This window comes from Fusarium oxysporum, chromosome 5, assembly GCF_000149955.1.
Source record: "Fusarium oxysporum f. sp. lycopersici 4287 chromosome 5, whole genome shotgun sequence".
In the NCBI taxonomy this organism is placed as follows: Eukaryota; Fungi; Ascomycota; class Sordariomycetes; order Hypocreales; family Nectriaceae; genus Fusarium; species Fusarium oxysporum.
In genome coordinates, this window is record NC_030990.1 from 453,626 (window position 1) to 479,810 (window position 26,185).

Sequence of the window (26,185 nt, forward strand, 5' to 3'; positions counted from 1 at the left end):
CAATGCGGATAGACTACCCCATACTGCAAGCCGAGATAGCGTCGGCGCGAGATTTGGAAGGGGTTGTTTTAGCTCCGAGGCGCATGTAATGCCCCAGTTTGGCAGTTGGAGCCGCCAGTGTGTCGGCAAATGCAAGCGGCATAGAAACAGGGTCTGATCTGCAGTGTCATCTGCAGTATCATCGATATCATTTCCGTAGCAGTCGTCGTATCAATCAGCGTATCAAAACAAAAAATGATTCGTAAAGATAAAAGATGCCATGGTCTTCCAAATCAAGTGTATCAGGTTTCCACAAGATGAGATCTAAGATCTAACACTCCCTGCCCACTCCCCGGTCCATCACCTTCGGAATGTCTTCTCACGTACCATCTCCCGGAAATGACTTCTCTCCTTCCGAAGCCGATATTCCAACAATGCGCATGCCGCATCTAGAGTTCATCTACCGCATCGTTGCCGAGATGGACAAAGAGGGGGTTACCGAGATTGCAGGCATCGACGGCACCTCCAAGAGCAGAGTTGTCCTCCCCATCCAAGGAGGCCAAGTCAATGGCCCTCAGATAAAGGGAATCATCGTTGACAAGAGTGGCGCCGACTGGGCCGAAGTCATTAACCCCAATAAGGTGAATACAATGTATAAAAAAAAAGCTTATCGTTGATTAGCTAACAGGGGTATAGTCGCTTGTTCGGTTAAATGCCATGTACACGCTGCGAACTCATGATAACGTACATATCCTTGTTAAAGCACAGGGCATCTATCGTACTGGACCTGGAGTGGAGGAGCAGGTGGGAGAGCGGGATACTGTTACGCAAGATGAGATGGAGTATTTTACGCATATCAAGTTTGAGGCCCCTGGTGACAGTTCGTACGGCTGGTTGAATAGCGTTGTTGCTGTCGGGGCCATGATCATGTCGGAGGGGAGACCAGTTATTGACTGTTATCGGTTGACTAATTTTCCTGGAAAGAGAGCAGCAAACTTGTAGATGGATAGATAGTTGATATATCAACATAAAGTTCCACATCGTATCTTTGAGCTGCAGGTTTCATGTGGGGCTGAATGACCCGGGAATAACTATCTTTCAGGCGTGATGTGACTCAACGACGTAATGATCTTCCCGGGCTGGGTGAGGCTGAGTCTAAAACGCCGCCGAGTTTCTGAAGGTGTGACATGCCCTAGCAAAGTACGATGCAGCCAATAGCGCGGTGGCTGTTTGACTAAGGAAAACTGTAATTCAAGTCCGTTCACTCCAAGCGAAACTTCACTGAAATTCAAGTCTTAAGATAAAAGAGAGTATGAGTAAATTGATGATACCTAAACTACCAACACTACGACCTAATGATTCCCAATATCTTCCATACAATTCCATCCGAGTGTCATTAATCCATCGTAAAGTCCTGTCAAATACGTGACCGCATCTCGACGAGCTTCCAATAGCGAGGTGCCAAAGTAGTGCGAATCTTCTTACCGTAGATGATCATGGGCACAAAGAGAGAACCAATGGCGAATGCAATGCAGCCACTGATGATGAACATGTTGGTAAGACCCATAGATGTCATCCAAGGAACGATGGCAAAGGTGACACCAACGGAGACGGCGTTTCGCAAGAAAGCAATACCGATGAAGGCTTCAGCGACAAGCTCGCGATATGTGTCGATGATGAGAGTGAAGGTGATGTCACCGTTGGCACCGAGGCCAAAGGCAAAGAATGCTCCACCCAGGGATGGGTAGATCCAGTGCATGCCCTAAAGAATGTTAGAGGGTAACAAGATGAAGGAGGTTGACTTACTCGAGCAGCTGTAGCGCCAAACATGATGATTCCACCAGCCATGAAAAAGGTAGGAATGACAAGAGGATACAATCGCATCTCAGGCTCGTAGACACCACCATTGCGTCGTGCAAGTCGAACAACAGTCCAGTCTGCAAGAGGTCCTCCATAAATACTTCCAAAGATGTTACCAACAAACGGACCAAGAGCCATGTATCCAATACCAGCGGTGGTGAAGCTATAGGGAGGAGCTGAGAAGACAATGGAGATGATCTGCATGAAGATGACAAGCCAGCAGACTCCAGAAGCAAACTGCAGAGCGGTGAACATGACGTGGGGAAGGGTGATGACATGGAAAGGCATCATGAACAAACGAGGGAGCGATTCGCTTGTCGTGGTGGTCAAACGCATGCACTGACGGTATGAGTTCATGGGGATGGTGGGGTCAGTATGAGTAGCCACGGCGACAAGATCACTGCCGACCTTGTTCTTGGAGTCAATGTCCTTCTCGGTGGGGTTCTGCTCGGAACATGCGTCATCGTTATCTGCCTCGCCGACCGAGACTGGAATGTACTTTGTCTCCTCGAATGCAAAGATGAAGACGACGAAGAGAATGGTGAGGCAGATGGACAGGGTGTAGTAAGACCAGCGCCAGCCTTGGTTGGCAGCTTGTGTACCAGCGGCCATGGGAGCGAGAAAAGAACCGACCATGACGGCGGTGAAGTAGACAGCATTAGCAGATCCACGATGATGAACAAAGAAGAGGTCAGAGATCTACAGCTATCAGCAAACGGCCTGAATATTTAGGACATGGACTTACAGTCATCTGAACAGCCGTCTCGTTGATAGCACCACCGAGACCAGTAATAACCATGGTGACAATCAACTCAGGATAGCTCTGCATTCTCGAAGTCCACCACGAGACACCAGCAAGAACAGCAGTAGAGATGATGTACGCAGAGCGACGTCCATACTTGATAGCGAGGGGGATGAAGAACAAGCAACCCATAGCTAGACCAGCTAGCTGGGCGGATTGGGCATTGGTCAACTGCTGAATGCTAACGCCCATGTCAACAGTCATCTGCTGCCAAAAGACAGTCTGGATAGAGACATTCGTGAAAGCAGCGACCGTGACGGCGATCGACAGCCCAAAGTTGAAGAGCTTTCGCCATGTAGGCCAATTCTACAACGCGTTAATACAAAGTTTAAGGGATAGTGTTAGGAAATGCTCACAAGAGGTTCATTGGGATCTTTGGAGGGCGTTGGCTGAAGAACGAAGCACGACGCGTCGGTAGCTGACTCTGCTGCGAATTGATCAGTGAAATTGTCGGTGATGATGAGAGGTTATGGTGTTTTACCCAAGATCAGGCGGGCCTCTCCCGGGATGGGGACGCGATCGGTGGAGGTCATGATGGGACTTGGCTCGCTTGGAGAATTGAAATGGGGAAGAAAGTGGAGGTTTCTGATGCTGGACTGATTCGTACGATGTGAGGAGAGAGGCAAGCACAGGACTATATATCCCTTCAATCTCAGCCCGGTCTGTGATATCAAAAGTAGTGTACAGCCACCAACATGCAATGCACTGAGTCTTGTTCTGCACGAGACAAACTTGATACGATGGCCGTCGGCCGTTTCTCTCAACTCAACATCGGCAGTGCGTCAACAATGAGTACGGGGTATAGGGGCTCAGGGTCTGTGTACCGCGATTAGCTTTATCTCCCGCTATCTACCTCTAACAATCCCTGTCCATGTACTCCGTGGTTTATTCTGCAAATCACAAGCAAAGGTTATCTCCCCGCATTCTCACGTTCCCACATACACAAAAAAACTTGTGTGGCGATAACAAATGTTCCCGTTGACGATCTAAACTGCTTTAGGGAGATACACGCGCGGCGCCTCTTTCACCCCTTTTCGTCTATAAACTTCCATCCCCAGCCCCGCAAAGTCAGAATATCGCCTCCTTTCGTACACCCACCACTCCATCCACAATCCCTGAGCAAGATCTAAGCCCAGCGATAGAGAGAGACACTATGGCCCGATCTCGCGGAGGCTGCCTGAACTGTAAAGCCCGCAAGCGAAAATGCGACCAGGCTCGCCCGGAGTGCCACGCTTGCACCCAAAGGGGTATGAGGTGCCAGGGTTACTCGACTCCTCTCCGCTGGGTCAATGGCGTCGCTTCTAGAGGCAGATTTGCCGGCGCATCTGTGCCCGACGCGTCATTGGTCGCGACTCAAGGGCCTGAGAGCAATCAGGATCTACTGTCGATGGATTCCGAGACTTCCTCTGCTCCTAACCATGATACGTCGAGCACCGCGTCGGGCTCAATCTCGTCGTCTGCCTTCTCACCCCAGGCCGTCGGCGTGCCTTCAGCGGACGCTCAAGACCCGAGATTTCAGAGATGTATGCTGTCATTCATTTTTACTCCTCATTTTGATACCCGAGGTAGTTGCGTGCTGATGTTTCGCTAGTTATGAACAATGGCCTCAATCGGCTGTACTCTACGGAAGCGAGCTCATGGATCAAACCCTTCTTTGAGCAGATGGCTTATCAGAGCCCGGCGCTGGTCATGATCGCCGGTGCGATACAGCTTTATATGGATGATGGAAATCGGGGCATGTCTGTCAAGTCGATGGAATATACCGACTTGGCGCTGCAGACATTCCGACAAGAACTTTCCACTCGGTATGAGCGAATGCACCTCGCGACAATATGCGCTGGCTTGCTAGTCTGTTCGCTATGTGTACGTGTTCCCTTGACTGCTTATTCCCGGCGTCGGAGCCTCGGAAATTAACACCGTGCGTGCAGCTACTGCAGACCCAACCATGGACAAAATACCTCGAACTCATTGTCGACGTCTACGATCTCAGAACCAAACTCAGCAACGTTGGTCAAATTTCTAATGATCTCCATACGCAACATCTTCTCGAAGTTCTTGGTGTAATGGATCTTCCATCCAGCGTCATCGGTCGAGTAAATCCTTCCATAGGCGTCTGGAAACTTTTCCGTCGTCTTCAAGATGATCGCGACGAAGGCCGAGCGACCGGTGTAGAAGTCGTATCAGGCATACCCCGCTCTCTCCTCGATATCTTTGCTAGCATCATGGACAATGATCCAGAGTACACCGAGACTCGCTTCTGGGACTGGCCGGGACAGGTAGGTGAGTCACTGCAGTGCCACTACTGGGAATGCTGGCGCTTGGCAGGCATCCTAGAAGTCCGTCGTCGACGGAGAATGGAGCGAAAAGCAAGAGGACTCCCTGACCGAGAGGACGGCACGTCGAGGAAGGGTCCAGATACAGAGGTCGTTCTATGCCGTCTCATCTCATCGATAGATGCCCTGCAAAAGGCCTTTGAAGAACCTCGCAACCAGCACCTACTCGTCCATAATGGGCTTCCGTATGCAGTTGTCAACGCTGGTCTAGAAGTCCCGCTCCTCAAACAACATCCAACCTGGAAGGCAACACTCGACGATGTCAGGAACTCGTTACTTGGCACAGATTCCTTTGATCTAATCAACACTTTATTTGAAATGCTTGATGAGGCTTGGGCGGACGGGACAAATTCTTTTGACATTGAGGGCGCAGCTCGCTCTAGGAACCTTGAACTTGCTATTTTTTAAAGGCGTTGGGAATAATCGGCGCATGGTAAACTCATGACTCTCTTCTGTACTATGTACTACTATTTATCGCTTGAAACAAACGATGCAACTCGCTGGATGAGAGACTTTGTATACTCCGTGCTAGGCGCCGAGTAATCAACCGTGTAGAAAGACACAGACGCCTTGCCATTCTCAACAACATATGTCTCACCAGGAAGAGAGCAATCGCCATTAATGCAAGCATTCACACCAGCGGCGTAAGGCTTGATGTTGGCCCAAGTAAATGTTCCCTTCTCTTTGTCGAGGACAGCTTCATTGACGTGAGCGTTTCCAGTGAATCGTGTCTGCACGAAATCCGGATTCTGGTTTTTCTTTGTCAAGACGGGAAGATTGACGCTTACGCCGTAACCGAGGGGGAGAAGAGGACCGTTCTTGGGGGATGTGGCGATGAAGTTCTCGACGAATTTGACGGAGGCTTGGGCAGCCCACGTAGCAGGGTTGGTTCGGTTCTTGACTTCAAAGTAGGGGACTTCTTGGTTGCTTGCTGAGATGGCAATGGCAGGAATTCCACGATTGGTAGCGGCATATCTGTACGTCGTCAGTTCAGACATCTTCTCGCTGGGATGTAGGATACTCACGCAGCTCCAGCAGTACCGGACAAAGTCCACACAAAACCGCCCAAGTTGGTTCCGTAGTTAGGTCCAGTAACAACGAGATCAGGAACGCTAAAGTTGGCGAACTTAGGGAGGACATAGTCCAGAGCGACAAAGGTGCAGGCAGCGGGTGTGCCGTTGTAGTACCAGATCTGGCTGTCCTTTGGATCGTGTCCGACCTGTGTCATGTCAGAGGTCAATTCGAAGAGCGATGCTTGAAAGAACGTACTGAAGGTGCACCCTTGGGAATCAAGTCATACTGCGATGGGGCAGTCAAGTTTCCTTCGGTGGTGAAGTCAGAGGTACCGCCTTTGCCGCTCTGCTTGGTCGCAGGGGCAACGAGCCAGACTACGCAGACGTTAGAGATGTTCTTAGTATGATGATGAGGCTGGCTTACCATTATGACCCTTCTCCTTGAAAATGCGGTACATCTCGCGCAAGTTCCCAGAACCAAATCCATCGTCATTGTTCAACAGAATGTTCAAGGCATTGGCACCCGAAGAGAGCAGAGCTGCTCCGGTGATGAACGAAGACTTGTTTGTTTGTTTGTTTGTATATTTTTCGTCTGGGTGGCTGTAACGAAGCCAGATCTCCTACTGGAGCAAAAGACGTGCTGAGCTAGCTAGGTACAGGGAAACCCCGCTTCCTTCACCATCCAGCATACCAATGGCACAAAAGGTGCTGTATTTCTCAAGCCCGTCACCCGTCAGCGGGTTCGGGGGCAATCTATTGTCGAACTTTTTCCACCGACCAGAATTCTCTCGCGCATCACTACATCTGCCGACGCAGTCCACAATCTCCAGTAACCAAGTTGTAGCTCGTAGTCGACTGTCGCGGCGGCAGGGAAAAACCTCGGGAAGGAATCAGAGGCCGACGGTGCGGCTTGCCTTCAAAGGAGAAAAACCCATCGCAATCGGCGTCGTTGATCGGGAGGATGTCGCTACCGATGCCATGGGCATCGTCCTCCGATATCTAAGGCGTTCTGGTTCTGAGGTGCCGCCATTAGATCCGACAAAGGTGTTGTCAGAGAAGGCGAACTCTCCAAAATTCCTTCTCTGAAAACTGCTGTTAGGGAGCCGATAGCATCCCCGCAGTTTTGTGTGGTCGCGTGGCCTGCAGAAAATCCCGCTCCTAACACGGCACTAACAGTGCGTGCCAAGAAAGAATTTTTACAGGGGAGAGTTCGATGAACGAAGACAAACGCATTGTCACGAAGGTCCAGGGTATGCTGATGGTGTCGGAGTAACGTCTCAGTGTCAAAACGAGAGAAGAGGTGCCCCAAAATAATCAATTGAGCGATCTCGACGATCTTTTATCTAGACAAACTCGACGGAGAGCGGCCATGTCCGTTATCGCATTGCCAAGCCTTCAAAAGTTCCCTTGTCTATCATTATAGTATCTATCGCTCGCGTGCTCTCCTTCCAAAAGTGGACAAGGTGAGGAGACGATGAACCTGGGTGCAGATATTGCACTATCAGTTCTCCTGGTGTTTTGTATGGCGTTGAGATAATCAGCTAGTAGACCTTATCAAGCCCTGGTTATCGCACGCGGGGTTGAGAACCAACCATGTGATAGACAAGGCTGCTTGGATATTACGGCGACAAAAGATCCTGGTTTTTGAGTAGGGGAATAATAATTGTCCGTTAAAGTTTGATATGCTTATTCGCTAGGCTGATTGTGCTACAGAAGACTAAAGATCATGGCGCCAACACCAAGGAAGACAGCAGCCCCCAAACCTCCAACTCGCGACGCCGTGTTCCCGTCCTCTTGCTCAGCTCCTTCTAGCTTCGATTCGGGTTTTCGACTACCCCGAACAACCTCATTCGGAGCAATACATACCATCTTGCTGTCACTAACACCACGGGTCGATACCATCATGAACATTGGAATGGTCTGCTGGACTCTGATATCATACATATCATAATCATCGTAGTCGATATCGCCGTCTTCCCCGAGAGATATATACGTGCCATACGTCCTGTGGTTATCGGGAATGTCGAGATATGGCATCTTGTCGAGCGAACAGCGCGCCGTGGAGAAATTGCGCGGCGGAACTGAGCGGAAACAGTTAGCTGTAAAGATAATCAGAGATCAGAGGAGATTCCAAATTACATAGCATTGCGGAATAAAGGTGCAGCTTGCATTTGTCGCTGAGATCAAAATCCTGATAACTCGGACAATTTTTACCAGTACCTAGCGGAAGAGTCAAGTTCTCAAATTCCTCGATACATTCGTCGCTCATGACCCCTTTGCACGATTCATCCGCATCGTCTGGGTCTTCAGAGGTGTTGTTGAGTCCTTTAAGCATGTATGGACAAACTTCAACGGTCTTGCCGTCGAGAGATCCAACAAGTTGTCGGGGAACACTTATAAATGCCTTGCGCCACTGCATGGAGTGGCCGTTGATGAATGTGCGGTTTTGGTCGCGCTCGTCAGTCACAGTAGTGCTTATGTACCATGGATCTCTTTGGCCCTTGAATTTGACGGGCAGCGTGCCTGATGCGTTGAAGGTCACGCCTTTGTCGACGTCTGTGATTTCGGTAGGGCAGTCTCCCGGTAGTGAGGAATTCCGGGCGAGGCATGTTCCCAAAAGGTATAACCATACAAGGGCGAACATTCTGAACATTTTGTACAGCTAACTAGCAATGCCAGACTGATAATTAAACTGGACTCGTGCGCCGTCTCGTCATGAAATCGCATGATAAATATTTTGCATATTTTGGCCCCCAACTACATGACTTCATCGCGATCCCCGGAGTTTACCTGTTCAGGAATCCTTCACCATGCAAATCTCTTGTTCAGCGCGCGTTGTCAAAGCGCCAAGGCGGCGCAAGCTGAGCCAAGACATGCTAATTGGTGATCATCGCTTAAAATCTCCGGTATTTTAGAAGAATTGACATGTTGGTTGTGAGAATGACGTATGGCTACATCTCAGCTTTGACGAATGGCAGTTTATTCGCTAGCAGGAGGAAAATACTTTGGGGGCTGTTTATGCTTTGGACTTTTGTTGGTTTTAAGTTGAATCTGATTGTTGGGAATTGATATGTTGGTGGCTTAAAGGCTTTATAACTAGTTAAATAATAAATTATTATATAGAGCTTAATGTGATACACTTAGTGCATGGAGAAGAGCAATGAAATCAAGTCTGTATCTCCAATATCCACTTAATTGCCTTAATTAAATCTTCATCACTTTTCATAGCACTCCGTAAAGGAAAGTTCATAAAGGCATGCGGGAAGCCTGCGTAAACACTCAATCTAACTGGGATTCTAACCTGTAGTTAGTGAAAATGCTCTCCAGCCAATAGTCTGCATGTTCACTCACCCTGCTTTCTGCAGTCTCTCAGCGTATGCGAATCCGTCGTCTCGAAGGGGGTCAGCTCCGGCAACCTGGATATAAGCTGGCGGCAGGCCCGAATGGTCTTTTGCTAGAAGTGGAGAAATGCGTATGTCCTCTGGAGGGGCCCCGTAGTAGCCGAGACACTGAGTGACCGCCGCAGCCGGTAGTATAGGTGCAGTGGCGTTCTCAGTGTAGCTGGAGAAGCTGAACTCACGGGGTAGGGCATCTTTGTGTATGACTAGAGGAACACGCAGTATCTGTCCGCGAAATGCAATGTTTTCGACACTTCGGGCTCTCTGTGCGAGAACGGCTGCCTTGTAGGAGTTAGGACTTTTGCAGCGGTACTGAAATGTACAAGGGAGGCACATGCTATGTTTCCACCGGCACTGAGGCCACCCATGATGATCTTATCACTGACACCTCCCAAGGATTCAATGTTATTGAAAACCTGTTCTTCATTAACAGTCTGTCATGGTAGTAGTATAGAAGACTTACCCAGAGCACTCCTTGCCAAACATCCTCCAGGCCGATCGGGAAGGGGTTCTCGGGTGCTCTTAAAGAAGTGTGAGTATAGAGTCTATTTTGAGTTAAGCAGATGGAGGTCTTACTTGCGGTAGTCCACACTGACGACAACCACGCCTGCAGAATTGCACATAGTTCGGCAGACCTTATCCTCTGAATCCAAGTCTCCCATTGTCCACCCTCCGCCATGGACGCTGTTTCTCAATCAGCATGAGAATGAACTTATCTTATTCTTCCTTCTTACTATATGACGACTGGAAGAGGCTCAGAGCTATCATCAGGGGTGTAAAGGCGCAGCTGATTGGTAGCGCCCTGGTAACCTGGGACCTCAACTTCTCTGATAGAAAACCCAACAGGAGGGGCATTGGCCTTTGGGAATTTCAATTGGCGAAGTTGCTGCGGTGTTCCAAGTAGCGGAGGAACTGGAAATTGTTTCTCGAACTAGCATTGTGTTTTAGTGATATGCAAAGATGGCGTAGAGTTGAAAGTGCATACTGCTTCCCATTCGGGATGAATCGTTGCAAGCCCGGGCTCACGGATAATAGATTCCGACATGGTTAAACTTTATAGCCAGGGAAAGTTCAAGATTTGCAGAATAAAAGGACCATAGAGAGAGTGTGAGTTCATATATGCAATGGCAACCTGGTTCTAGAGGTAACGCACAGGCTAATCGACTCTGATATATTTAACGGCTACGCCTCGGATATCAAGCCGCGGAATGAGCACGGCATCCATAATAGACCCTTGTTTCGGGTGCTGGTGGTCGTGTCGTGTCGTGTGACACTCTCCAAAGTACGTTAGTTACTGTGGAGATTTGTATGCCGAGGTCCACTACTCCGTAGGTGGTCTAGCTTTCCCCGGATCGAGTCAGAAAACACTGAGGTCAGTGAATACAACGCATGTTATTGGTCTTTTTGGAGATCGGGTCAAGAATAGCCGTGTCCTGTGTACCGGTCCATTGGCCAGGTCAAAATATGATCTTTCATCGATAATTGAGATCTCCATGAGTCAGATAATTCGTGTCGTTGCCAGCAAGGCCCAGCTGTGTTCAACTGTAGATAGGTCTTCATCTTTAATAACAAGTTAAATGAAACACCTTATATAACCCTCTATATATCTTCATCTATGTACTAGCCATATTATTAAGTCACCAGACAACGACTGCAATCATTTTACAATTTCCCATCTCGTTCACTATGAGCAGTACCAAAGAACCCAAGGGCGAAGCCAACTCACCCTTCTTGATTCCAGGACTCAAGTTCTTCACGGACCCCGAGTCGAACAATCGTCCTGGAAACCTGTTTTCGGAGAAACTTCACTCTGACTACCATAACAATCCAGAGACTGGATATCACATTCCTTTCGCGCCTATTGGGGACCCTGGAAACAGGAGACTCAAAGTCATCACAATCGGGGCCGGTCTGGCTGGTGTTATGCTAGCTTATAACATCGAGAAGCATTGCCCTAATGTGGAACATGTTATATACGAGAAGAACCCAACAGTCGGTGGAACTTGGGTACGGCTTTTTTTTCTCTTGTTGAATTCACTGATTAGCTGACAAGAAGTTTCGTAGTACCAAAACCGATATCCCAATGCCGCGTGCGACTCCCCTACCTGTACATATCAGTTCAACTTTGCAGTCGACCCCGGTAAGATATCCCCGTATCTTGATGGATGATTCAATAAGCAAGTCATCAGAGACTGGGGGACACTAACATTTCCACAGAGTGGGAGAAGTATCAGTCAGGATCTGACTACCTACGCGATTATGTGGCTAAAGTTGTCAAGAAGCTCGACCTTGAGAAGTACATGACTTTCAACTCGAGAGTGATCGAAGCCCGTTTCGACGATAACAAAGGCACATGGTATGTCAAGATTGAGCAGACGGCGAGCGACGGAAGCAAGAAGACCTTCACCGACGACTGCGACCTCCTCCTAGGCGCAGTGGGTATCCTGGATCGCTGGGAGTACCCAAAGATCCCTGGCCTCGAGTCGTTCAAGGGCCGAGTGATTCACTCGGCCGATAGGACAAAGTAAGACCCCCAATCCTTCCCTTCTTCAGGAAAATGTCTTACTAAGACTTCGATTACTTCACAGGTGGGAACAGTACACCAAAGATATGTGGGTAAGTGATGAAATCGCTGTTATCGGGTCAGGAGCAAGCGCGTACCAGGTTGTACCGGGCATGCAGCCTCACGCCAAGAAAGTACACAGCTTTCTCCGCACACCGGCGTGGTTTTTTGCCCCGTCCACTGCTTTTGGTGGAGACCCTAGACCACAGGATTATACATGTCAGTACCATATGATATCAAACCCCATTGCTGGACTTACGAAGCTGACCGTTGGCTTTTGGAGCCAGATACCGAAGAGGAGAAGGCCCTCTTCAGAAAGGACCATGGCGCTATGCTCAAGCACGCAAAGGCCAACGAGAGTGTTTTGATGATGGTTTGTTGTCTTCTGCCTTGTGCTTGCGAATGTTGACTGATACAGTGCAGATGCAGCATATGATGGTGAAGCACGACCCTGCGTATTATCAGGCCCGAAAGGTACGTCACAGTTCGTGATCTACTAAAGCCATCATCTGATCATTTTTTCCCATTTAAGCATTTGACGGAGCGAACTCGTGAGTGGATCAAAGATGACGAGCTGTTTGAGAAGATCATTCCTTCTTGGAGTCCAGGCTGCCGCCGAATCACTCCTGGCGACCCATTCATGGTAGCGTGAGTACACCCCATCAACAACATACTGTGAAATACATCTTATAGAAATTCCCTAGTATCCAAGAGCCCAATGTTGATGTTCATTTCACGGGCATCTCACGAGTTGACGAAAATGGAGTCTTTGGTGATGATGGCACCTACACCGCGTGCAACACCATCGTATGTGCGACTGGTTTTGGTACGTGACGATTTCTAATTGGCGGCATGGTCTCTAAGTCTTTAAAAACAGATGTGTCCTACCGACCTCCTTTCCCCTTGATCGGGTTGGACAACTACGACCTTCGCAAAGAGTGGCATACTGTCCCAGCGGGCTATATGGGTGTAGGTGTTCTGGAGATCCAATCTGGAGACGGTTAGCTGACTATCTTAGCTGATGGCGCCCAAGATACCTAATTACATGAGTAAGCCTACGGTGGAAACTAAGACCAAGTGCTGTTTCTAACCTGCGCGCCAGTGTATCTCGGTCCGAACTGCCCAGTAGAGAATGGAAGCATTACCGGTTTGTAGAATTACCCTCACTAGACGACATGCACTCACACCGTCACAGGTCTCTTGGAAGCAATCGTCAGCTACACCGTCAAGGTAATCAAGAAGATGCAGCGAGACAACATTAAGTATTTTGTCCCTCGCCAGGACGTTACCGATGAGTTCAACGACCACGCTCAATCCTGGTTCAAAGGCACCGTATGGGAGGAGAACTGCAACGCCTGGTGTAGGTTACACAGTACGCACAAGACAATAGAGGCTGACCCTTGAGTAGATAAGAACAGAAAAACGGGACGCGTAGATGCTATTTGGCCAGGAAGTGCTCTCCACTTCCGAGACGCTATCGAAGATCCTCGCTGGGAGGACATGGAGATCAAGTATCATTCGGTAATAACTTGGACCCGGTACAATTTCTTGATGGCTCTTACTAATTTCTGTTGTTTTATAAGCGGAATCGATTCCAGTATCTTGGATATGGGTTCGCCCCGGCCGACCTGAGCACTTCTCCTGATGCGGATCGAAGCCCATACCTCAAGCTGGAGAATCTCGATCCTCGTTTCTATGAATAGGCATCGAGCGGAGGTTGAAAACCTTGGATGAGAGGCCATGGGGCCTGTAAACGGCGTAGTTCTCTATAGTTGAGGTAGCCAAATTGAAGTCATTATAAGACAGTGATAAAATAGTACCAAGGATATATGAACGTGTAGCCAGCTTCGTGAGCGCTGGTCAACTGATATCAATTGCTATACCGGTGCATAGCATTTAAGCCCAACGTCCGTGTCTTCGTGTATACTAACCGAAGATGAGTACAGTATGCCGGAAGTTCCGCGATCAACACATTTAACCTAGGTACAATGTGGGGGGAAGTTTCGGCACTAACTAATATGACTAGCCCCCTCCCTCCCCAGATTTCCCCATTCTTCCCCGTACGCCGACTCTCCTCTTTTTCACTCCCATCGATCAGGTCGCAAGATTTTAATCTTTCATTCTAAACAAGCCACCGTCTCCTTACAAACACAATGATAAACAGAACCTTGATAAATGACCGCAAGTCCAGAAAGCGAGAGCTGGATCGTAAATCGCAGCGATTAGCTCGTCAGCGAACAAGAAGTCGTATGGCACATCTCGAAACATTGGTGGCCAATTTCCAAGAGTCAGACTCGGATGTTCGCTTCTCCTCTCTGAATGAACGACTCTCCGAGTTAACCAGTGAGCGAGATAGACTCAGGGGGCTTTTGGAGTCTCTTAACTTTACCATCCGCAGTCACCTTGACGAGACCCCTGCAACAAGGCCCGTTCCATCCTCTGCGGTCTGCAAAGATGGTTCAGCACAGCCTCAGCAGAGGGGGCCAGATATTCCAGACTCTCGAGGAGCAGAGCTTTTTCCATTAAGTTCTTCTGGGATTGAGAATGTCGACAGTGCTGCATCAATGAACAGTAACGATGGGGCTCAGGCCTGGCATGACCCAGAGTCCCTGGAGCTAGATCCTTTTCTGTTTCAGCTACCTCCTCTGTCCCAGGACTTCCTCAACACCACTCTTCCACAGACTGCACTACCAGGATGTGAATGTATGCTCGGGGCATCGTACGACACCGGCACGACGCTCAGCATCTGGCGCCAACTCAATGATCTCTACCAGCCATTGGCCCATATAGACCTCGCAGCGGAGGACCGGGAGAGCGAAGATTCCATTATTCGCGCCGTGCTATACGGGTGGAATAGTGTTGGTGCAGCGGGACGAGCGCTAACCACCTGCCGTATGCTTCGCAGCGTAGACGAGCTTCCCTGGGTGAAGTCCAACCCCACCGACCGACTGGCTATCCTGAGCTTGATGCGCCTCATGCTGGTAAGCCAGAACAGCACAAGAAAAGCCGAGCTACCACGTTGGCTCCAAGCCAGGTAAGTGCCCTACCCCCCCCGTCTGTGAGTTTCACGTCGAACACTAACTTTGCCCCAAGGCCATCTCAGAACCTTCCCCATGCAATCGCCATCGACTTTGTCTTCTGGTGAGAGACCACTGCCTTGTTTTCGCTATAGCTAATAGAAAACCCAGGCCTGGTGTACGAGAGCGGTTGGTCTTCTCGGAGCATGAATACTGCAGAGACTCTTTTTGGCGCAGTGCATTTTCGAGTACGAGGCTCATGTGGCCGCTTGGACTGTCTGATGCCTATGTCCAGAACTCGATGACTGGTAATTTGCACTTTTCGCCTTACTTTCGCACGTTTATACGGGATCTGGGGAACTGGACTGTCTCACCGGAGTTTTTACAACAATATCCAGAGCTACATAATGATATTAAAGGATATTGAGCCTGTGAGAAAAGGTATAAGGATATTAAGTAGAATATGGAGTAAGCTTCAGCTCTTCATTAAAGCAAAGCTGAAAGTCATCTATAAAGACCATGAATATACCTAGTGAGTAGAACCTGACAGAGATCCAGGTATGACTTTAGCTACTATTTGGGGAAGAATGTCCAGTTAGGCCACTTAGTACTATTAAATATAAATAAGCGAAAGCTCGGTATTGTCGATCTAAGTTGATGTACTATCTAGACCAACGCTACGACGGGAGAATATTACGTTCAGCCCATCCGCTATCCGCTTCCTCATGAGTGTGATTTCTTTGGCTGGTCAGAAGCTCTGCGGTTGATTGAACAGGTCAAAGTCGGTGTATCGACCTTCCTGCAATAACTCATTCGTCCTCGTTGCGAAATCTTCTGACTCAATATCCAGTGTTTGCGGTATGATGGGCAATGTCCTCTTCAGCAGCCCAAGAGAATGTTCCTGCAAGAACCTTACCATCCATCCATCCAACTTGTGACTTTCCGTTGACAACAGGCATGTCTTCTGGAAAGTCATCAATCTGTTTATCTAGCACATGTCAGCGGTATATATGGAACGGCAGAACTTGGGTCTCACCATTGCTTCTGTTGCTGGCCAGTACTGTCGAAGTTCAATCAACGCTTCGAAATTCGTGTTTAATTCTTGTCGCGCTTTTGGGATATCCTCCGGCTCGCCTAACAAAAGCGTGTGTAGAAGAACAGCAGACGCTACGGTAGTCATGTGTCCAACAGTCGGATAGTTCTGCTGACATCCACTCATCTGTCGGGAGATGTGTAATAAACTGCTGAAAGACGAAGCGTGGGATTTACACAGCGCTACATGATCTTCTTGTCCCATGTATGATTGCTCTTTGGTCTCAAGAGAGTTGAAGTACACCAGTGCGGACAGGTGGTGGAATACTAGATGAAGAGCGATGAAATGTCCTCCTAGATCGTTCTGCTGGTGGCTGTAGATATTTTGTATCGTCATCTGCATATTCTCTGGCAGGTCGGTCCTCCATGATTCGAGCTTCTGGCCGATGAGTTTGATGGCATCACATTTGACCTTCGGTACCATGTCTCCCTTGGCCATAGCGCGATTCAAGCCTTGAATATGACCAAAGTGCTGGATTAAGGTCACCATATGTGCAAAGACACCAGGAGTTCGACTGGAATTCTGCAGTAAGGACGAAGGGCTGAGGCGTTTGAAAGACGTTTCGTCGATGGGCAGAGGAGATGAATCAGGGCAGTGAGGGTTATCCAAGTGCCGGGGTATGCCAAGACCAGAAGAGCACCAACGATCTAGTATGTAAAGCGACCACCAAGTTCTAAGAGCTGTCTCACTCACGATACTTGGGTCATCCGCCGAAAGGTTAAGTTGAAGAACCTCAGCCATACCTATTGCAATTCCTGTAACGCATTAGCAAGACTCACCACTTATACATCTATGTTCACAACGCAAATGAACTTACGAAGGAACAGTGTCTCTGAAGAAGTCTGGCAGTTCCCAGCACTAAGAAGTGATAAAAGAATACACGTCTGCACATTCTCTATGCACACATTCTCCAGATCTGCTTGCACCAGTCTCTTCGCCTCCTTCGTCAACGGATCCTCCAAGGCGCGGTGCTCAGACTTTGGGGAGAACTTTGAGCCAAGAGCACATATAGAATAGAACAAGGCATCTCCAATTTCTTTGTCGCGAACTTGTCTTCGAAGTGTTTCTTGGTGAAAGATACTATGGGGCAGGCCGTCAAGATGCGTCAGATAAGACTCCACAAACTCGATAGCCAACTCAGCGGTCAACTCTGGGAGTGATTCGTGGGTTTCTTTGGAGGCAGATGTAGAATGTGAGCTGATGTGCGAGGAGCAGGCTAGATTCTTGCGCTGACAGGTGTTGCATGGCGAATCAATGGTCCGCTTTACACACCGCCTCTTGGCCTCTCTACATTGAAGACAAGATGTTGCTTTCATCGCTGAATTGGATTAATAATGCCTCTTCGTGGGATCAAATGGCTGAGACTGGTTGTTGAGCGGATGATGGCGATTGTTAAAGAACCAATCGCCGCTTTGGTTGCCCGAAAGTCGCCGAGCAGGCTGCGGCCCCACTTGCGGAGTGCTGAAGCTGTGATTTATCAGGGCATATGGGACTCGGAGACGCTTGAAGCTGGGATTCTGAGCGCTGCTAGGGTTGAAGTATCTTTTGGTCAAGATTGAGAGTGTAGGTACTTGTCATCCAACGTGAGCGACAAGAGTTCATATCGCTGCATGTATGTTTGCAAGACCACTGCGTTGGCAAAATGAGGCCAGACTAGATATGATCTCAAATATTTAAAGTCTCTGTCTTCTCTCATGAAACTCATACCACACTCTATTCAAAGCCAGTCACTTCAATCGCCTCAATTAATCATTGCTCAAATACCATACCACCGTATCCTCTTCGTCATGTCAAACCTCCTCGAACCAATCACCATAGGCGGCAAGCTCCCTCTGAGAAACCGTATCGTCATGGGTTCAATGACTCGCAACCGCTGCATCGACGATAACAAACCCGGCCCAGCCCAAATCAAGCACTACGCTGATAGAGCCAAGTACGGCACTGGTCTCATCGTTACAGAGGGCACTTTCGTAGTTCTAGCAACATGCCTCACATCCTCTTTCGTAACAGTCAACTTGACAAGAACATGTCCAATCTGCTTTACAGAGTTAAACTATGTCTTTACTCATGTCCTTGGTTTTATTAATAGCCAGTAATTAATTCAAATTATATTACATTTATTACAACTCATACAGAATCACCAGGTAAATTTCTCAGACATCCTTACCAGCAAGTCCAACTCTATTATATCATCAGCAATATTAAATTATAAACATAATACTGTTCCCAAGACACAGATATTCTTTCCAGTTCTACTGGGAGCAATCTTCATAAGGTCATTCATTTCAATGCCAGTATTAAACTCCAAGTGACAACTATTCTATTAGAGTAAATCCTGGTGATTTAATCTTGGTGTTTGCGGTAACATAACAGAGAACAATCAGGTAGATCGTTCATGACACACAATAGCATATGATCAACAGACAGACAGCAAGCAGTATACCACTCAGTAAACGTCTTGGGACAAGTAGCTGAATTTACTTTGGCCATAAATTGAAGAGTGGTGATTAATTTTAATTGAGACACTCAGATGTGAAAGAAAACTGAGTCACTGTATCTGTCTTAGATAATTCAAGTTGTTGCGCCTCTCTTCCCAGATAGTGCTGGTTATTTCGCCTCTCTATAATCAAGAGTTTAAGAGAGCAAACCAGAAGAGTGTCAGAACGGCAAGGAGATAGAGATCTTAATAATGGTAAATGTTGTATGGCAATGGGTGTTCAGAGACTCATTTTAATGTGGGTCTTTAGGGTCACATATGACGACACTTCTGGATGCATGCAGCTGCAACACTGGCTCATCTCCAGAATAAAATATTGCGATTAATAGTTACATTTAATTGAGATATGCATAAGAAGCGGTCTGCGCCATATCTCAGTTAAGTTCTGTACTCTGAGGTTCTACTCACATTCTGAACACTGTAAATAAAACAAGTCCATCACTCCATTAATTGAGATAGGGGTCAACTGTCGCGTCAGCTCTTTGCCATGTTTCGTACTCCAGTGAATTCTACCCGCAATATGAACATCATACTCGAAGCAATTCCGCCACTCTGATAATTGAGATCCATGTGGGAAGCGGTCGTGTCAGCTCCTCGCGAAGTCTTGTACTCTAGTGAATTCTACTTATGACATGAATACCATAAATAAATACAATATTCTGCATCGCTCTATCAAATAGGTGAGAATAGGAGTTACTAGATATCTATTGAATAACTTCCCAAGTACTAGAGACATTAAGTCTTGCTGCTATTGATAAACTGTCTCCAATATTGAGTAGTAATTGAGATAGCTTGTTGTTGACTGTCCTTATCTATACTTAAAGATAAGTGATTCTAAGAACCCTTGCTGTTAATATGCTGTCCTTGATATCAATCTTATCTATATTGTGACTGATGGAAAGTTTCACGGTAAATATAATATGTCTGGGTACTATTAAACCCATAGCTACCTAAGATAAAAAGAATATAATGCAAAAGGTAGATATGATTTCCCTGACATGAGATATATCATATAAACCAATAGTAAAGTTTATATACGAACTGTTTCAAAGAGCATCTGAGTTGTGGGCGAGTAATGTATTACTTGCAGTTGAGACTTGTGACTGAGAGTTGATATTACCGCAGAGAACTTTGAGTTCAGAATCATATAAGCTCCAAACTCCGCCAAGCCAGAGGACAGAGATGAGGTAGCTTATCAAAAGCTATCCTAGACGTGGACGCTTGCTGGGGTGAGGATCAGGCCTTGCGTACCAAGCCGGAAGACAGAGAGGAAGTAGCTTGACTGTTAACTATACAATCTTAGTCGCAGAGTCAAGCCGCCTAGTACAATCATGTCTGGGCTGATGACAGGAGATGAGGGCTGAAATGATAATATTTATACTAAGGTTATAATTGAGCTGAGACTGGAGTTAGAGTGAGTTGTAGTTGACCCTAGAGTGGTGGGGCAAAAGGTGGGATATTTGATCTGGATACTTTCAAAATGGTAGGTTCAGGGAATATAAGAATTAATAATATTCAGTATGGTAATCACATTTATTAAAGCTTAGCATCTTGCACTAAGCTTTATGCCATAACTATAAGCTGGTATCCACAGGTCCTAACTGATATAGAATATCATAAACAAATATCTGGATACTGCTTTAATATACCTTCTATCTTTGCCTTAGTTATCAATCTCCTTGAGGCAGACAATCGGTTCTGAACTATAAGCTAATATGTATCTCAATTTCTCTCTATTGGCTATCTATTTTCAATTTCGCGTACTATATCCTCTCAAAGACTGTTTATTATAAGCTAAGCAAATAAGCAACGTATTCTCTCCTTTCTACCTACTCTATTACCCCTTATATTCTCTTATTATTAGCTAGCCTCTATAATATTCCTTAGAAACTCTAGCTACTTATTATTATTATTATTATTATTAATATCCTAAACCTTATAGCTTAATCCGGCCTCCTTATTATGCTCTATTTCTAATGCAGTTATTTCTGGTATTATGCTAAATAGCTCTAATATAGCAGTAGGTATAATCTGCTTCTTAAGTAGGATAGCTTAGTAAAATATAAATTTATAATATAATCTAGTTAGATACTTTAACTAGCTACTATAATTAAGAAAAGGCTTATTAATGCCCTAAAGTTCCTTTAATATAGTTATAGGTATAAATATATATAAATAGTTTATTTTAAAATACTATTTATATACCTATATATTAATATATTTTAGATCTCTTTTGCATAAGATATAATTCTATTAGTATAATATATTATAGTTACAGAAATTATATTATATCTTATTATAAGTATTAGGATTTTTATTTACTAAAGTTTTCTAAAAGTTATTACTATAAGCAGGTAGTTTACTATAGATAATTATTATGCCTTTGCCAAATCTTTTTACTATTTATTAAAAGTTTTAATCCTAAGATGCTTTAATAGGAGCTTAGAGAAATTTTCTCTAATATAGAAGCTATTAGCACCTTTGCTATAAATAATCTATCTTAAGTATTACTACTTATATACTGCTAAAATCTATAGAGTTTTAAAGACTATTTAGTAGACCTATCTAGGTAATACCTTCTAGAAGTTAGATAATAGTAAGGGCTTTAATCTATCTTAGTATAGGATTTATCTTCCTAGAGGTCTAGGTAATTAGTATTATTAGCTATTAGTATAAGGTCTTATTAAACTACTTAATATAAATTCCTAAGGAAGATAGTAGCTTAAAGTTCTTAAACCTCTTAATACTTAGATAACTAAACCAGGCAGCTAGATATAGGCAGTAATTATCTATAATCTTAAAGACTATATATCTAGACTATAGAGAGAAGTGCTAAAAAGATTCTTTAGGAAAGCTAAAAGTAATATAATAGGACTTTCTATCTTAATTATAATACTAGAAATATGCTAAGTATTAGTTGCTATGCCCTTTATTATTAAACTTATAAGCTATCCTATATATTATATATATATAGACTATAGGATTAAGACTAGATATTTTAAAATAATTAATAGTCTTAAGAGAGTAATAAAACTATAGTAGATTTATAATATTATAGCTATAGATATTAGTATTAAGGTAATATTACTATCTTATAATATCTTATATCTTTTTTATAACTAACTATAAATACTTATATTAGTTATATATAGCTAGGTATTCTGGCTTATAGGCAAAGTTTAAGGAAGAGCTTATAATCTATATATAATAGGTATTAAATATTAAGATTATTATTTATTCTACTATATTTATTATAGCTAGGCTAACTTTATTATTAAGTATCTAGAAATAAAGCAGAAAGGTTTATTAATTATTAGAATAGGATTTATATATAATACTATAATAAGAGGAGTATCCTCTTATTAACTTAATAGTCTTCTTATATTCTTAAACCCTTACCTTAACTTAAGTGCTTTAACTAATATAGAGACTAACTTTATTAGTTATATTTAGGTAGAGATATATATAAAGGTAAATTACTTAGCTAATAATTAATTAAGTAGTAGTATCTAAGAGTCTAAGAAGATCTTATAAATTAAAATTACTATTTTAAAAGAATTACTTTACTTTAGAAATAAGGCTATTAATAATACTTTTTATATTAAACTTATAATTCGGCTTAGAGAAGATATTTAAATATTATTTATTACTAAGTTTAAGACCCTTTAAGGTATTTAGATCTTAGTAAATAATATCCTAGAAAGTTCTAATAAATCTCTTAAGCTTTATTATTCTAGGCTATAGGTAATATTTATTACTAGATATAATAATAGGTAGAAATAAATTATTTTACTTCTCTAATAAGGGATAGAAATTCTTCCTAATATTTAAGTAACTTAGAGGTAATATAACTAGTATTACCATTAGTTAGAGAGAAAAGATTATTACCTAGAATAACTTAGAAATATATTATATAAGTAAACCCTATTTTGGATAAAGAAAGTTAATCCTTATCCTCTAGTAGGGCTTTTAGTATATAAGAACCCTTTTTTATTCTTATAGAGATATAATTTTCCCTATTACTTTAGTATAACGTGTATGATAAGCGAGTGTCACAGATAAGCGAGTGTCACAAAAATCTCAACCTCTTGACTTTAAATCGCTTTAAAACCACCATAAACCATCTAATCAATTAAAACTACTCGCTATACTCTTCTCCTGGGGTCTCAATCACTACCCGACAGGTCCTTGCATTATGCCCGGCCTTGCCGCATACACCGCAACGCCGACCACCCGGGCGCTCCGACCTTCCTCGAGCACCATTTCTAGATGATTCGGCCACTACCTGCGCATCAACATCCATCTGATCAACTACTTGCGATGCTTCCTGTACTGTCATCGCCCCTCCTTTCTGTAGTCTAGTCCTTTTTGCCCTTCGGCGCCGGCTTAGTATCTTATTTGCTTGTTCAAGATCCTTTAACCTAGCCTCTACTAAGGCTAGCCGATGTAGAGCTGCCTTTGTTGCTTTAGTACTAGACTTTAAAGCTTCAATTATTGACTCTGGGGAGCTGCTTTTATGACTTCTGATTCGCCTTTCGAGGTATTCAGATTGAGATTGAGCCTCAGTTGCTGTCTTTGGGGTCTTTGAAACCCATGGGGTCGAAGGGTTAGCAGCCTCCCCGGGAGGCGTTGGAGTCCGTAGCTGCACATCAAGCTTTGAGATTACATTTTCCGGGTTAAGAGGAGCAAGACCAGCTCCTCTAAAACCTCCCCGGATATTGCTTTCAGTAAAAGTATCTTTAAATGCAGCATAAAAGGCAGAAAAGAACTCGGTCTTAGAAATATGGGTTATAGAGCATCTAATCAGATGCTCTATTTCTCGACCATAAGCCTGTTTTAGCGGCCCAAAGCACCCAACATCAAGGGGTTGGAGTAGGTGAGATGCATGAGCAGGCATACAGAGCGTGATAATCTTGTTCTCCTGGCAATATCTCTCGAAATCGGCCGAGTGGTGGCTTTCGTGACCATCAAGGATCAGAAGACGATACCGAGCATTTAACCGTTTAGTTGTAGATCGATCAAAGTGCTTTAGCCACTCGAGACCCAGCTCGTTATTTGTCCATCCATTTTGGCTCGTTGCAATAACCCAATCGCCTGGGAGGTCGCATTCTCGGTACCAATTCGCAAGGTGATATTGGCCTGCACCAATGATAAACGGCGCGATCGATTGGCCTTCTGCGTTAATCGCCTGGATCACAGTAATCCATTCCCGGTTTCCAGGCTGCACTGATTTTGGTCTTGCTTGCCTTTCTGAACCGGTGACAACCATTCCGGCCATAATAACGCCCATCATAAAGCCAGTCTCATCAAAGTTCCAGATATCATCTGATCGGATACCATACTTCGCGATTGTGTTCTGTACAAGCCTGAACCAGCCACGAATAATAGTCGGATCTTCGCATTTAGCTCTTTGATAGTCATATTTGCGAAATAAACGCGTCTTTAGCTCTGGTTGTCGCTTTATGAAGTTATGAGCCCAGCGCTTGCCAACAGGTGACGCGTCGCGGTCTATAAGCAGAGAATTGGCCATTTCTTCCACAAAACGCAATCGCGAGGGAAATCCTCGCGAATCTAGGTCAAGGACGAATTGAACTATTATCTGTTCCTCTAGATCAGATAGTTTCCGTGAGTTTGGGATGGAATCGCGTCGTGAATGAATGCCATGTTGACGACGATGTAAGGTACGGTAATGGACTTTATAGATAGTTGCAGCGCGTCGGATACTTAATTTGGGGTCATTTTGAAGGGCCTGAAGGGCAAGAAGAATTCTAGCTTCATCTGAGGGTTGTGACATATTTGGTGGTTGAGAAGTATCTGATCAAATGGACATGTTGTAAATTGAGGGATCTTTGTGACACTCGCTTATCTGTGACACTCGCTTATCATACACGTTAATAAAAATATAATATTATAATAATAGGGGAATATAGCTTATAGTATTATTATATATATAGTTATCTTATAAGATAATTACTTATAGTATTTATATATTATAAGGGAGAGCAGGGAACTTCTAGAAAAGTAAATCTATTATTCTAGACTTATAAAAGTAATAGTTACTACTGCCTTAAAGAGTATTAAATAAATATAAAGGAGTTTATCTAATTATAATGGCGCTATAATAGTATTAAAATAGTAAGGCTAAATATCTTCTTATATTAAATTGCAGAATAAATAAGAGAGAATAAAAGAATTAAGTAATATTAAAGTAAGAGAGAGGAGTTTAGTTATATACTCTCTATATAAAAAGTTAGGATAGTATTATAGTAAATCACAGAGGTAAGTACTATAGTAAGCCTAAGGATATACTCTATTAATACTATAACTTCTCCTAATAATAAAATTTTCCTTCTTTTATAAGTTTAGAGCTTAAATCTATCTTAAGTCTTTCTAACTACAGATTCTACTCTCTTCTTCCTCTTAGATTTCCTAAGTTTATCTTACCTTATAGTAACCTGCTTATTACTCCTGCTTAAAGTCGCTCCTTCTAAACTTTATAACACTTTGCCCTTAAGTTATAAGATATAGGTCTCTTGTACTTTTTTTGCTTTTTACGCCATAGCCATAGTATAGTTCATCCGCGCTATTGCCATTCCTCGGTCTGAACCAGCAGCAATGGCGCAAATCACTGAGAACAATGCCCTACCCCCCATTAAAGACACCGATATAATCTGGCCTAATGATCTACCAAATACTCCCTAATTCCAGGAGGAAGATAAACCTGCTATAACTCCGATAAATCAAGAGATAGAGCCTAATACTAGGGACTATTAGTGTATTCGACTTTATTATAACCTTGCAAATACTTATAATTTAATCAGGGATAGAAATTTTAGCTAAATAAGATTAACAGCTTTTTAAGATCAGAGTTAATAATATAAAACTCTACTCTAGATATCTCTATAGCTATATTCCTAATTTAATTATTAACTAGGAACTTAATAAATTAATAAGATTATATTATATCTAAGGCCTATCTTATTATAGTAAACCTATAGGATTAATTAGAGAGCTTAAAAATTACCTAAAGTCAGTAAAACATTTAGTAAGTATATATCTCTAATTCCTCCTATTGCTTTCTAATTCTAAGTAGCATAGAAATATAACGCATCTCTCGCTTAATAATCCCCTGCTCCCAAGTAAACGACTAATCAGCAAGACTACCAAGTCCCAGTCTCACCATTAAAGAGAACAAAGTTAGAGCATACTGTGAGCCCCGAAGAGTTGATGAGCGACGATCTCGTGTTGGAGGACAAGCCTTTTAATGAGGCTTTGCAGTTACCGAGTTCTTTTAATTACCCTCCTTAGCTGGTCATTCCAGACTCTTAAGATACATCCTCTGAGGATGAGGAGATGACACTATCACCCACAACTAAGCCTCGGCTCAAGTATACTATCGAGAAGACAACTGGCGATGATCTTGTGTTGAAGGACAAGTCTTTCGATGAGGCTTCAGAATACCTGTCTTCTTTTAACTACCCTCCCTGGCTGGTTATCCTAGACTCTTAAGAGACCTCTGAGGATGAGGAGATGCTACCATTACCTGCGAATAAGCTTGGGCCTGTGTTAAAGCATACAGTTAAGAAGACAACTAGTGAGAACCTTGTATTAGAGGATAAGTCGTTTGAGG

The 26,185-nt window shown here is 44.4% G+C and overlaps 8 protein-coding genes across 10 annotated transcripts; 4 read left to right on the forward strand and 4 right to left on the reverse strand.

Moving 5' to 3' along the window:
• The first annotated feature begins 215 nt into the window (after nucleotides 1-215).
• Nucleotides 216-1,055, forward strand: FOXG_15339 (uncharacterized protein). The gene is made up of 2 exons (XM_018395425.1): nucleotides 216-620; nucleotides 676-1,055. Exons 1-2 carry the CDS (start codon nucleotides 351-353, stop codon nucleotides 979-981), a joined length of 576 nt encoding a protein of 191 aa, XP_018255279.1. The 5' UTR covers nucleotides 216-350; the 3' UTR covers nucleotides 982-1,055.
• A 188-nt stretch (nucleotides 1,056-1,243) lies between these two features.
• FOXG_15340 (uncharacterized protein) lies at nucleotides 1,244-3,454 on the reverse strand. The gene is made up of 5 exons (XM_018395426.1): nucleotides 3,123-3,454; nucleotides 2,998-3,068; nucleotides 2,585-2,947; nucleotides 1,786-2,538; nucleotides 1,244-1,741 (listed from the first exon to the last, which is right to left on the reverse strand). The coding sequence occupies exons 1-5, from the start codon at nucleotides 3,172-3,174 to the stop codon at nucleotides 1,397-1,399; spliced, it is 1,584 nt and encodes a 527-aa protein (XP_018255280.1). The 5' UTR covers nucleotides 3,175-3,454; the 3' UTR covers nucleotides 1,244-1,396.
• Nucleotides 3,455-3,701: 247 nt separating this feature from the next.
• On the forward strand, nucleotides 3,702-5,940 carry FOXG_15341 (uncharacterized protein). 3 transcript variants are annotated; one of them, XM_018395428.1, is made up of 4 exons: nucleotides 3,702-4,164; nucleotides 4,233-4,504; nucleotides 4,570-5,640; nucleotides 5,696-5,885. In XM_018395428.1, the coding sequence occupies exons 1-3, from the start codon at nucleotides 3,795-3,797 to the stop codon at nucleotides 5,380-5,382; spliced, it is 1,455 nt and encodes a 484-aa protein (XP_018255282.1). In that variant the 5' UTR covers nucleotides 3,702-3,794; the 3' UTR covers nucleotides 5,383-5,640; nucleotides 5,696-5,885. The 3 variants fall into 3 exon arrangements, with proteins under 3 accessions (XP_018255282.1, XP_018255281.1, XP_018255283.1); XM_018395427.1 differs by having other exon boundaries at nucleotides 4,570-5,940; XM_018395429.1 differs by having other exon boundaries at nucleotides 3,702-4,504.
• On the reverse strand, nucleotides 5,442-8,640 carry FOXG_21887 (uncharacterized protein; the record flags this gene model as incomplete). The annotated part of the gene is made up of 7 exons (XM_018402260.1): nucleotides 5,442-5,949; nucleotides 6,000-6,193; nucleotides 6,244-6,362; nucleotides 6,412-6,547; nucleotides 7,188-7,242; nucleotides 7,699-8,068; nucleotides 8,127-8,640. The coding sequence occupies 7 exons, from the start codon at nucleotides 8,638-8,640 to the stop codon at nucleotides 5,442-5,444; spliced, it is 1,896 nt and encodes a 631-aa protein (XP_018255284.1).
• Nucleotides 8,641-9,153: 513 nt separating this feature from the next.
• FOXG_15344 (uncharacterized protein) lies at nucleotides 9,154-10,449 on the reverse strand (the record flags this gene model as incomplete). The annotated part of the gene is made up of 7 exons (XM_018395430.1): nucleotides 10,371-10,449; nucleotides 10,120-10,316; nucleotides 9,962-10,069; nucleotides 9,849-9,906; nucleotides 9,724-9,801; nucleotides 9,339-9,667; nucleotides 9,154-9,283 (listed from the first exon to the last, which is right to left on the reverse strand). The coding sequence occupies exons 1-7, from the start codon at nucleotides 10,428-10,430 to the stop codon at nucleotides 9,154-9,156; spliced, it is 960 nt and encodes a 319-aa protein (XP_018255285.1). The 5' UTR covers nucleotides 10,431-10,449.
• Nucleotides 10,450-11,071: 622 nt separating this feature from the next.
• Nucleotides 11,072-15,093, forward strand: FOXG_15345 (uncharacterized protein; the record flags this gene model as incomplete). Its single annotated transcript, XM_018395431.1, has 12 exons — nucleotides 11,072-11,392; nucleotides 11,450-11,525; nucleotides 11,603-11,909; nucleotides 11,974-12,001; nucleotides 12,151-12,321; nucleotides 12,372-12,422; nucleotides 12,642-12,774; nucleotides 12,826-12,917; nucleotides 13,119-13,308; nucleotides 13,384-13,459; nucleotides 14,113-14,982; nucleotides 15,042-15,093. 12 exons carry the CDS (start codon nucleotides 11,072-11,074, stop codon nucleotides 15,091-15,093), a joined length of 2,367 nt encoding a protein of 788 aa, XP_018255286.1.
• Nucleotides 15,094-15,660: 567 nt separating this feature from the next.
• Nucleotides 15,661-17,374, reverse strand: FOXG_21888 (uncharacterized protein; the record flags this gene model as incomplete). The annotated part of the gene is made up of 3 exons (XM_018402261.1): nucleotides 15,661-15,953; nucleotides 16,002-16,813; nucleotides 16,876-17,374. The coding sequence occupies 3 exons, from the start codon at nucleotides 17,372-17,374 to the stop codon at nucleotides 15,714-15,716; spliced, it is 1,551 nt and encodes a 516-aa protein (XP_018255287.1). The 3' UTR covers nucleotides 15,661-15,713.
• A 471-nt stretch (nucleotides 17,375-17,845) lies between these two features.
• Nucleotides 17,846-18,154, forward strand: FOXG_21889 (uncharacterized protein; the record flags this gene model as incomplete). Its single annotated transcript, XM_018402262.1, has 1 exon — nucleotides 17,846-18,154. The coding sequence occupies one exon, from the start codon at nucleotides 17,846-17,848 to the stop codon at nucleotides 18,152-18,154; it is 309 nt and encodes a 102-aa protein (XP_018255288.1).
• Between the last annotated feature and the right edge of the window lie 8,031 nt (nucleotides 18,155-26,185).

Excerpts from the sequence above, each read along its gene's own strand:
- FOXG_15339 (XM_018395425.1), top strand. The coding sequence starts at position 351 with ATGTCTTCTCACGTACCATCTCCCGGAAATGACTTCTCTCCTTCCGAA. Across the intron at positions 621-675 it reads AAGTCATTAACCCCAATAAG|TCGCTTGTTCGGTTAAATGC; the intron begins GTGAATACAATG and ends ACAGGGGTATAG.
- FOXG_15340 (XM_018395426.1), bottom strand. The coding sequence starts at position 3,174 with ATGACCTCCACCGATCGCGTCCCCATCCCGGGAGAGGCCCGCCTGATC. Across the intron at positions 3,069-3,122 it reads AGAGGCCCGCCTGATCTTGG|CAGAGTCAGCTACCGACGCG; the intron begins GTAAAACACCAT and ends ATCAATTCGCAG. Across the intron at positions 1,742-1,785 it reads TTGGCGCTACAGCTGCTCGA|GGCATGCACTGGATCTACCC; the intron begins GTAAGTCAACCT and ends AACATTCTTTAG.
- FOXG_15341 (XM_018395427.1), top strand. The coding sequence starts at position 3,795 with ATGGCCCGATCTCGCGGAGGCTGCCTGAACTGTAAAGCCCGCAAGCGA. Across the intron at positions 4,165-4,232 it reads AGACCCGAGATTTCAGAGAT|TTATGAACAATGGCCTCAAT; the intron begins GTATGCTGTCAT and ends ATGTTTCGCTAG. Across the intron at positions 4,505-4,569 it reads TGCTAGTCTGTTCGCTATGT|CTACTGCAGACCCAACCATG; the intron begins GTACGTGTTCCC and ends CCGTGCGTGCAG.